We start from the raw sequence: 11,418 nt of genomic DNA, 5'->3' as shown, positions 1-11,418 counted from the left end.
CCCATCCTCAACCACTGTGCCCCGCCCCTCTCGGCAAGGTCCCGCCCCCTGCACCTGATCCTGGTTCCCATTGGACGAATCTGGAAGCTGTGTACACAACCGACACACGCGCGTTTGGTTGGGGCGTCTTCGCGCCTGCGCAGCACCACCGTTAGGCGGAGGGAAACTGGAGGCCGGGGGAGGGGGCGGAGGTCAGGCCGAATCTTCCTTCGTAATAAGAAGCGACGCGTCCCGGGGTCCTGGCACCGTGGGTCCAGTCGGATCGGACCTGGGCGCTGGAGCTACTGCAGCTCCCACCACGGGGGTGCGATGGAGGCCGTGCCGGCGCCCAGCACACATGCGGGGGGAGGCCAGGACAGCCGACGGTGCTTGTAGATGAGGCGGCGGCGGCGGCAGCCGGGGCTCTCCATGAGCAAGCGGCGGCGGCGACGGGTGCGGCAGCACCGGCGGTTTTCGGTCCCCGGGGAGGTACGAGGAGTCGGTTTCCTGGTGGACGGAGACTGGCCGGGCTCTCCCGCCGGTGTGCCAGCGGTCCCGGACGCTCGGCGTGGTCACTGCCCCGACCGAGGCATGGGCGCGCCGCCGACTCCCCGGCTCCGGGTTTGGGCACCTGCCAGCGCGGAGCCAGTCGGGGCGCGGCCGGAGTGCACCGGCTAGACGAGGGCGCCCAGGGCGCGCCCAGCTGGTCCCTGCCCGGGAACCCCGCGCTGCTTCGGGGGGAAGCGCGTGGCCGTTTTTTCAGAGGAGCGTTTCGGGGGCGCTGACTCCAAAGGGGACCCTGACAACTCCTGAGCCGGCATTCAGTGCCTTGGGCAGGTGGTGTGGTCCCCACAGCCAGCTTGGGGTACGGATTGCCACCCTTGGCAATGACCGCAAAAGGCGTCGTTTTGCCAAGGAAATAGAAGTCAGAGTTTTCCAGATTTTTTTCATACTAGAGAGGGCTTGTTGAGGCAGGAAAATGAAGTAGGTGGAATTGGAGTACATTCTCCAGTGGTCCCAATACAGTGCCTAACATTATTTTCGACAATGTGATGAAAACCTAAGACAATTTTAAGTAAAGCTCTTTATAGCCATCTCTCCATTTTCCCTGCCCCCAATTTTTATTGCATTCACCAAGTTAATGCTGAAAAGATTGTTACCTCTAATTCTTCCGATCCTCCCCTTCCCCCCCCTTTTTTTTTTTTGCCAGAAAAAGACTAAAGAAGTTTCATGCCATTTATATCATTCAGGTTTTAATTCCATTAGAATATAGCTATCGCTTTACAGAGCTGTAGTTAATTTTCATTTGGTCATGTCTAAAAGATAATTTGAAGAAAAAATATTAGAGATTTATCATTCCAGTGCAATATTTAGGAATCCAAACTCAGGCTCTTTTAAGCAGTCTTAAACCTTATTATGAAATTTTTAAAATGCAACAGAAAGAAATGAAACCATAAAGTTATTTTCATGTTTAAAGTATTTGAACGCCTTGTGATATTTTTTTTAAATCTTTGTAAAGGAAATGTGCCAATTTTTATTAAGAAGAAACTGAGTTTGTGTTTCCCTAAGCTGAAGATTTGCCACACCCTCTTAATTCCTAAGTGGTTGGCAAGAACCAACATGCTAGCAGACTAGGTATAAACATCTACACTTCAGACTTAATGCAGTTCACTGGAATTGCTAAGCTGAAAATGCTGTGTATGCATATGTTTAATATATTGTAGAAATGAATTTTTAGTCGGCTTGTATTTTGAACTTATGTTTCTCACAAATAAAACACATAGGTCTACATTATTATTGAGTGTTGAGTTCATATGTGTTTAGGACGGTAGTTCTCAACCTTCCTAATGCCATGACCTCTTAATACAGTTCCTCGTGTTGTGGTGACCCCCCAATCATAAAATTATTTTCGTTGCTACTTCATAACTGTAATTTTGCTACTGTTATGAATGGTAATGTAAATACCTAATATGCAGGAGACCCCCAAAGGGGTCGCAATCCACAGGTTGAGAACCCTTGGCTTAGGACGATGTGGCACTTGAAAAGATGATCAAAATAAGACCCTGATCTCAGTTACTCATTTCTCTGTTCCTATTCCTCAGCTGCTTCCCTTTTTTCATAAGAATTCACTTTTCCATAAAAGTAATATATTGGAAAACAATATTTTAGTTTAGACATTTGTTTGCCCCAAGTTAAGTGAAGCAGTTTTTTCAATACAATTTGAAAAAAGAACTCAATTCTTCTGGGGGTTTTTTTGCTTTTGAGACAGAACCTCAAGCTCTTGCCCTGGGTATAGTGCAATGGCATCACAGCTCATAACAACCTCCAATTCCTGGGCTCAAGCGATTCTCCTGCCTCCGCCTCCCAAGTAGCTGAGACTACAGGCACCTGCCACAACACCCGGCTATTTATTTTTGTTTCAGCCCTCGTTGTTTGGCGGGCAGAGCTGGATTCGAACCCACCAGCCAGCTCAGGTATATGTGGCTGGCGCCTTAGCCACTTGAGCCACAGGCGCCGAGCCCATTCTTCTGTTTTTAAAATGTTTTAGATAACATATATAAATAACACAAGCATGTTTATTAAAATACAGTCAGTGGCTTTAAAAACAAAATGCTTAGCTATCTTCAAGGTTGGGGGAAGGACAGGTGCCAGTTTAAAAAGGGAGAACATATCAGTTCATTCCCAAAATATGCCTGGTGGATAATCAGGATGTCTGTTAGTTTCTGAATGAAATAGATCTCCATAGCATGGTCTCTGTAGTTAAAAGTTATAGGATATCTAAATTGTGTAATAAATAGAACAATTCTAAATTGCAAATGGAAATCCCAAAGTGAATAGAAACACTAGCTATGCTACTATAAGTTCTCATGATTACTCCCCATATGCTGTCTCTCAAAGCTGAATGTCAGAATTAGTCTTAATCTATAGCAAAAGGAGTTGTTATTACATAGTTTTTCTATGCCGTAGATAAAATGTGCAGTATAATTAAAGGCCTTCAGATAGCTGTTACTCTATATTCCAACTAAAGATTGCACTGTATCAGTTTCTTAAGTGGAACCACCCACATTATTAACAAGAAAATGAAGCGCAGCTTGCATTTTGGAGAGGGAGGAGGTTTACATTAGGAACATACCTAACCAAACAGTTGATATCTTTGAACAGCTATATTTTCATATGTCATAAATAAAATGCAATATAATTAATATAATGGCCCTTCTGTATCTTAAAAAAGGATGGCACCTTTTTAAATGGTCTTCCAGAGACTATTCATAGTACTCTAAAAATGGCTCATTTACATTTTTTTATGTTACCTTGGAAGGCCTAATCAAATTTAATTTGAGTCTTTAGATGGATTTATTTCCATGTAAACTTACATCAAGCATTTAACATACAAAGTCACAAGTTTAGGCAGGGCGAGGTGGCTCATGCCTATAATCCTAGCACTCTGGGAGGCCAATGTGGGTGGATAAATTTGAACTCATGAGTTTGAGACCAGCCTGAGCAAAAGCAAGACCCCGTCTCTACTAAAAAAAAAAAAAAACTGAGGCAAGAAGATCACTTGAGCCCAAGAGTTGGAGGTTGCTGTGAACTATGACGCCACGGCACTCTACCTAGGGCCACAGCTTGAGACTCCAATTCCAAAAAAAACAGTCACAAGTTTACATGTTCTATTTTAAACTTTTAACATGCAGGATGAAGACACTGTTTGAAGAGATCAAAGCATCAATTAAAAATAACTACAACCAAGATCGATCATTCTGGAGACCTGTTCTTCCTTGGGGAGGTGTTTTTACTATCAAAGCTGGCCGCAAAGCAGTATCCTGTATGCCACTCTATGTTGAAATAAGACTGAAAAATACTTGCACCATAGACGGATTCTTGATGTTATTATATGTCATTCTGAATGAAAATGAAAATTTCCCCAGGGAACTCTCTCTTCACTTTGGGAGAGAGTTTGTAGATTGTTTTCTTTATTTAATGGACACCTACAGTTTTACAACTGTGAAGCTGCTTTGGATTTGGGACAAGATGGAAAAACAGCAATACAAATCTGAAGTTCATAAAGCTTCATTAATAATTGATTTGTTTGGGAATGAGCATGATAACTTTACAAAAAATCTTGAAAATCTTATGTCCACCGTTCAAGAGAGTTACTGTTCCAACTGGCGATGCCCAACTCGAGTACAGGAAGATCAGCAGCGCACAATTAATATAAAGTAAGTCACTCTAAAGTCTTTTTGTTGCTTTTAGCTTTTCTAATGAATGTTGCTTTAAATGTTAAATAATCATCCACCACATAACAGAGGACCGCATACACAAAGGTGATCCCGTAAGATTATAACACATAATTACCACACCTTTTCTGTATTTAGATAGGATTGGTACACAGATACTTACTGTTAGTTAACAGTTACCTACCAAATTCAGAACTGTACCATACTGCACAGATTTGTAGCCCAGGAGCAGTGGGCTATACCCTACAGCCCGTGTCGGTAGTAGACTGTACCATCTAAATTTATGTAAGTACACTATGATGTTCACACAACAAAGAAGTTACTGAAGGACGCAGTTCTCAGAACTTATCCCTAGTGAATAATACATGACTGTTACTGTTGCCAAAGTACTTGTGAAAGTAGAGCCTGGATAACTACAACTGCATTGAACAACCATACAAATGTAAGACTTTCTGCAGGTCCCCTGAACATCTTAGAATTACTTTATAAAACCAACTGATAACCTTTTCAGTAGCAAAGTAATAACTCAGTCAATATGCAAAATATTTTACCCTTGTTTCGAGTTTACTAAAATGACAACGTCAATAATTCTTTGTGTCACAAATTTAACCTCTTAAAAGCACTTAATACTGTTTTGGAATGTTTCACTCCTTGAATGAAACTCTGTCAGGAAAGCTAGTTTCATGTGAATAAGAAGATTAAAAAATGCCAGACAAGGTGGCTCACACCTGTAATTCTAGCACTCTGGGAGGCTGAGGTGGATGGATTGCTTGAGCTCATGAGTTCGAGACCGCTATCTCTACTAAAAATAGAAAAACTGTGGCAAGAGGATCGCTAAAGCCTGAATTGGAGGTTGCTGTGAGCTATGATGCTACGGCACTCTATCCAGGGTGACAGCTTGAGACTCTGTCTCAAAAAAAAGATTAAAATATATTTTTTCATATCATGGCCTGGGCATAATTATAGACAGAAACCTCAGAATCCTCAAGCAAACGTGGCATCTCACAGCTGGAGGAGACGTAAACTTGAGAAGCTTTTACACTGACTAGGAGAGGTGCCTGGGAGCCAACTGAGTGTGTTTGGCCTTCAGAGAGAAGGCAGACCTCCAAGCTGATAAATGACAGGGAGAGAGGCCAACCTGGCAAGCCCTAGATGGAGTGCTAGGAAACGTTAAGGTACCCAGGGGACAAGAGCTTGAAAAGGAGTAATCGACAGTGGAAGAAAAGCAGACCCAAACACACTGTTGTCAGACGAAGTGTTTGGTCCCATGGTCCAGAAAAACAGCCTAAAAGATTGTTCTCGTTTGGAAGTGTACATCACTTACCCTAATTTATTAAACTCACTTTTTTCCTGACATATACTTTGTCTATTTTCTTGTATTGTTGATATGATCGTGTTGATTTTGAAATTTCTGTCAATGTAAAATTTTCTTACTCTACATCACAATGGTCTAAAAAGTGTTTCAGGCTGGGCAGTAATTCTTACCTATAATCCTAGCACTTTGGGAGGCAGAGGCCAAAGGATCACTTGAGCTCAGGAGTTCGAGACCAGCCTGAGCAAGTATAAGACTCCATCTCTACAAAAAAATAGATCAGTCAGCGTGGTGTGGTAGTGGGTGTCTATAGTCCCACCTACTCAGGAGGCTGAGGCAGGAGGATCACTTGAGCCCAGGAGTTTGAGACTACAGTGGGCTATGATCATGCCACTGTACCCTAGCCCAGGAACAGATTGAGATACCCTGTCTCCAAAATAAAATAAGTAAATTAAAAAAAAAATTTTTTTAAGTTTATCTTGTCTTTTTTAAAAACTAGTATTTTTAATTTATAAATACTTTGAAACCATAATAAAATATTTTAATTGTATTAATACTAATAAGTTATACCTCTATCATTTAATATTTTTCATCTTACTCTATAACTTTTTAAAGGTGTTTTTTCTTTTTTTGTCGCCCTTGGTAGAGTATCATGGCATCACAGCTCATAGCAACCTCAGACTCTTGGGCTCAAGCAGTTCTCTTGCCTCAGCCTCGCTAGTAGCTGGGACTACAGATGTCCGCTGCAATGCCCGGCTATTTTTTTAAAGATGGGCTCTTGCTTTTGCTCAGGCTGATCTCAAACCTGTGGCAGTCCACCCACCTCAGCCTCCCAGAGTGAGCTTTTTAAAGTGTTTGCACATTTTTTAAGCCTGTATTTAAAATAACCTGTAAAGTATGTAGGCAATTTTTTTTTAGTAGATCAGGTACCTGAGGCCAAGAATGGTTGTGACTTCCATTTGGTCAGGTAACTAATTGTCTGTTTTCCTGAAACTGAGTCCTTGTGTTTTCCCACCAGACCAGATTGTCTGTTTTGAATCCTCTCACACATATTTTAGATTAACATAGCAACATTTGCACATGTCAGGATTGTTTACAGAAAATTTTAATGTTTCTTGGAAAGTCTCATACATTAATGTTTTTTGAGTTCAACTGCTTTCTGCACTACCTGTAAGAAACACAAAGATGGATGGCAGAGGTTGTACTTGGTATACTTGGTTTTGCTAGTAACAGATTGACCTATAAAATTTGTTGTCCTAAGAATCTTTTAGCTTGTAAAATGCTGAAGCAGTTCTTATATGCAGTTTACAATTATTGTAGTCCTCCTCAAGAAATTCCACATGGAAACTTGATACGCCTGGCTGTGGATGAGTTATTCTGTTCCAAGATTGAACTGTGTGAAGAACGTGGGTAAGTATACAAGAGCCATTTTAGATGAAAGTATTCCTGTGCTGTTTGTAAGGAAATCTGGGCTTACGTGCTCTTTGAAGTTCATACTTTATAAAATGTCCACCCGTGTGTGTTTTGGGGAAGCCTAACACTTCTTAATGTAATTAACAGCCTCTTTTACTATGCCATCTTATGCTGTGTTTTCAAATATCACAATATAGAATATGGTTCTACAGCTAATTGATGAACAAAAAGCAAATGCCTTTTTTTTTTCCCCACTGCTGAGTAGGTACAATAAAACCTTGGTTAACCGGAACCCAGCTAATCGGACTCAGTAAACTGGAATTTTTTCTGCATTCCTCATTTAGGAGAAAGAGGTAAATGACAACCAAAAAATTTAACATAGTAAAAAAAAAATTAAGAGGGGGCAGAATATATTTATCCAATCTCTTAGCAAATTCTGCATTGATATTATCGTACAGTGAGAATTAATACTTTGAAGGATGGTTTTATAGCTAATCACAAAAGAAGGAAAGATAAAAAATATATTCAGTTAATTGTACTTATTAATTCCAGAAAGTGAACTAATATATTTTAGTTTATTACAAACACTGAAACCGGTGGTTTTCTGGTTAACTTAGTTTAGTTAGTAATGTTTGGTAACCAGAATACTGTACCCTGAGCATTCCGGTTAATCGAGATTTTACTGTATAATTGTATTTGTTGTATTCTGATACATATGCTTAATGCCTAATGGCATTAAGTAATCTCTTTTACTAAGAAAAGAGAATTTGTTTCATGTTAATAGAAGATTCTAATGGCGAAAGGAAGCTATTAGAGCTATTATTCCCCTCCCTGCCATTATTTGAAGCCAGTTTAAAGAGAAAAATGTATCTATAAATAAAAGCTTATATATCAGTTCAGCAGAATCACACTATCATGGGCTCGGATCTAAATAGTTAGCTTTTCTTGGCATTTTTAAAGTATTACTTCTAGCATAGAGAACACAGCTCATAAACTTCTGGGAATAGATATGTAAGGTAATAATACATACGTATAGGCACACTATTTTTACCTGTATTTATAATAGATGATTCTAAGAAAATTAAAGTTATAAAGGTGACCCAGAAGCATTGAAAGGCATCTGTGAGCCAGGTATAATAATGTCCATGCCTATTTTCTATTTTAGGTGTGGCGGCTTAAGAGAATTTTCCCAGCGCGTTTTTTGCCATGGGGCTCCCCCTTTTGTTGTCTTAAATATGCAGCATTGGAAATCTGAAGATCTGGCATATGTCCCCTATTACTTGGATTTATCTGATCACAAGTAGGTGTTTTTTTCTTGTTGTTGTTTCTTTACTTTATGAAACTAATGAAAACAAATTTTTTATCCTAGTCTATCATAATTTTGACTAGCCCTTAAGTAAATATTATTGGAAAAATTACAGCTGTCTCTAAATTTTTGCATCCTGAATAGAATCAAAATGTACTAGAGGGAGTCAGGCACCAGCAGTGTGCATAGTGGTTAGGTACCTGTACTATAGAATAGACAGAATTGGGTTCAAATCCTAGCCTGTCTTTTACAAGTCATATAACCGTGGGCCCATACCTTAACTAGTGTACTTAGATATAAAACAGAGATGACAGTATCTACTGGGCATTATTGTGAGGATTTAATAAGATCACAAGCTAAGTGATAAAGACAATAGTAAGCAGTCAGTAACTACTGGCTACTATTGATATTTTAAGTCAAAGAAGTCTGTAGTAATACATAGGAGGTCATCATACACATCAAATGTCATCATTAATCATTATACTATGTACAATAAAATCATGATAAATACAGATATTTCCATACAAATCAAATACAGGGTTCTTTTAACTTTTGCCTTTAAATTTGTTTTATATGTGACAGGTTATGAGTTAATCTGTTAAAATATGTTTTGTAAGAATTCTTAAATTATTATTAAATTATTCTTAAATTCTTTTCTGCTGCACATTGGAAAAATAAGAGTTGTTTGGGGACACACATTAAATACAAGAACAGTAGTAAAACCTAATGAGCTGGCTCAGTGCCTGTAGCACAGTGGTTAGGGTGCCAGCCACAAGTACCAAGGGTGGGTGGGTTCAAACCCAGCCCGGCCCAGCTAAATAACAATGACAATTGCAACAAAAAATAACCAGGCATTGTAGCAGGTGCCAGTAGTCCCAGATACTTGGGAGACTGAGGCAAGAGAATTGCTTAAGCCCAAGAGTTTGAGGTTGCTGTGAGCTATGACGCCACAGCCCTCTACCAAGGGTGACCATTATAATAAGAGTCTGTGTCCCCCACCCCCCCAAAAAAAACCCTAATGAGCAAAGAAAAAAAGGTCCATGCATACTTTTCATGATATCCGACACTACAGATAAGCAAAACAGTCCTCAAATAAGCTACATGTTGCTCATGGGCCCCAGGTTGAACACTCCTGATAGAGATGGATACCTTTTCCAAAGAAGGGAATGCAGACATATCTCAATTATTTTATTCCCTAGTTAAGAATCTAAGTAATGTTTATCTTTAAAAAACTGTAATTGTACATGATTGCAAGAGGGACTTTACCTAACAATTGCAATCAGTGTAACCTGGCTTATTGTACCCTCAATGAATCCCCAACAATAAAAAAAAAAAACAAAAAACTGTAATTTTCTGCTACACTTTGTCATTTAATTTGTAGGTATTTGTTGGAAGGTGCCACATTATTTAACAAAGAAGAACATCATTATTCTGCAGCTTTCCAGATTGATGGACATTGGATGCACTATGATGGCCTCAGAAATGTGAATTTAATTTTGTTAAATAAACCCCCAGAGTTTCTCCTCTTGTCATCATTGGTTTATATTCGAGCAGCAGAGAAATAAATATAGACTGATGCTAAATTAAATTGTTTTCCCTCCTGCCCATGCTCCCAGATGAGGGGCTTTATTTTGTGTGTACTTGGCATCCAAGGGACTAGTTCAACTACAATAGTTGCAGAGGTATGTTTTCTATTGTTTTAGTCCCAGGTAAATGTTTTATATATAGGATCTATGCAAAAGTGTTTGTATTTCTTTTTTATATTTCCTGGGTTATTTTTATATAAGCATATTTTGTGTTGAAATAAAATATATCTTGTGGCCTTTGTATTTTTTATTTTTATGTACCTTGAAGATTTTTACAAGTCTGTCCTTGAATCCAAGAAAATACTTTGTCATCTGAATTATAAATTTTTCTTTTTAGATTCAAGTAAAACCTGGGTAAAAGTCAGTATTGATGTTTATATAAATTTAACAGTTCAAAACATATTTTTTTGCCCTACCTCACTATAATGCAAAGTGCACTACTGGATCTAATATGGATTTGATTGTACAACTTACAAATGGTTTTGTTTAGTTTACCTGCTGATTTGCCGAATTTGCCTGCAGCAGTTTTTGACAATATTTATGTGAGAAAATTTTCTGATCTTAAACTATTTCGTCATAGTAGCAAATTACTTCAACCACTCGCTGAAGTATTATAAACCTGCCAAGCTTATAGATATTGTTGCAGATAAATTATATAACTATTCTGAATGTTAATCTCATGATTAAATATAATGAAAATGCTTTAATAAAAATGTATTTTGCACATATGACACCTATAAAAAAATTAGGCAACTGGTTGTTTACTGGTATTGGACTAACAATAGAAATGTAAAATATGTGCCTGGAAATATTTCTTTTCCTAGTGAAATTTTATATTGGCACAAAGAAAACAAATACTTAAATTTTTGGAATAACATCTGCTGGCTCCCTTGTAAGTAGTAATTGATAGCATGAGACTTTGACTTGCAACATAAATCACTAGAATTTTATAGTTATAAGAATACTGTATTTCTTTATAAAGACTCTAAGATAACTCATCCTTTTGCAATTTAAGGGAAAAAATAAGATTCCTAAGGGAAAATACTTTTTGAGATTTATCACCATTTATTTTAATGTTTACATCTGAATAAATCGTCCACTTATGTTTGGGGTTGAGATTAAAAAGCACTATATTTAGATATTTCTACATGACAACACACACAGATCACTGCCAAATACCTAACTGCTAAGATTTCATTCAATAAATTAAATCTTACACTGGCATGATGCCGTGTTGAGAAAACTCACCAAAGAATGGGTAAATATGGGTGAAACACTGCTGAGAAGGCCTCATTGTAGTAAATACTACAAAAATTCCTTTTTTATATAAGATAAAAATAATGATTATATTACCAAAAAATGTGCCCAGGTGTTTATTTACATAGTTCCTCAAGTATATTTAAATAGGATTTGATTTACAGTAAAGTTTTTTAGGGGCACCTTACTGTATGAATCAAAGTATACAAAAATGCAAATATTAGTGTATTCATGAATGTTGTCATTAGAAAATTTTTTCCTAATGCAGATTTATTATTTTAGGAATTGCACTGTATTTAAAAAAATAGTTTATCATGAAACAATGACTCG

The 11,418-nt window shown here is 38.2% G+C and overlaps 1 protein-coding gene across 2 annotated transcripts; it reads left to right on the top strand.

Annotated features, from left to right (window-relative positions):
- Positions 1-143: 143 nt before the first annotated feature.
- On the top strand, positions 144-11,043 carry C6H14orf28 (chromosome 6 C14orf28 homolog). Of its 2 annotated transcripts, XM_053595361.1 has the most exons (5): positions 144-468; positions 3,672-4,196; positions 6,847-6,936; positions 8,105-8,239; positions 9,627-11,043. In XM_053595361.1, exons 2-5 carry the CDS (start codon positions 3,673-3,675, stop codon positions 9,808-9,810), a joined length of 933 nt encoding a protein of 310 aa, XP_053451336.1. In that variant the 5' UTR covers positions 144-468; position 3,672; the 3' UTR covers positions 9,811-11,043. The 2 variants fall into 2 exon arrangements, with proteins under 2 accessions (XP_053451336.1, XP_053451337.1); XM_053595362.1 differs by lacking the exon at positions 6,847-6,936.
- Positions 11,044-11,418: the final 375 nt, after the last annotated feature.

The sequence above is a fragment of the Nycticebus coucang genome, chromosome 6, assembly GCF_027406575.1.
Source record: "Nycticebus coucang isolate mNycCou1 chromosome 6, mNycCou1.pri, whole genome shotgun sequence".
NCBI classification, from domain to species: Eukaryota; Metazoa; Chordata; class Mammalia; order Primates; family Lorisidae; genus Nycticebus; species Nycticebus coucang.
The sequence above is the reverse complement of the archived record's forward strand: the minus strand, read 5'-3'. Positions and strand labels throughout refer to the sequence as shown.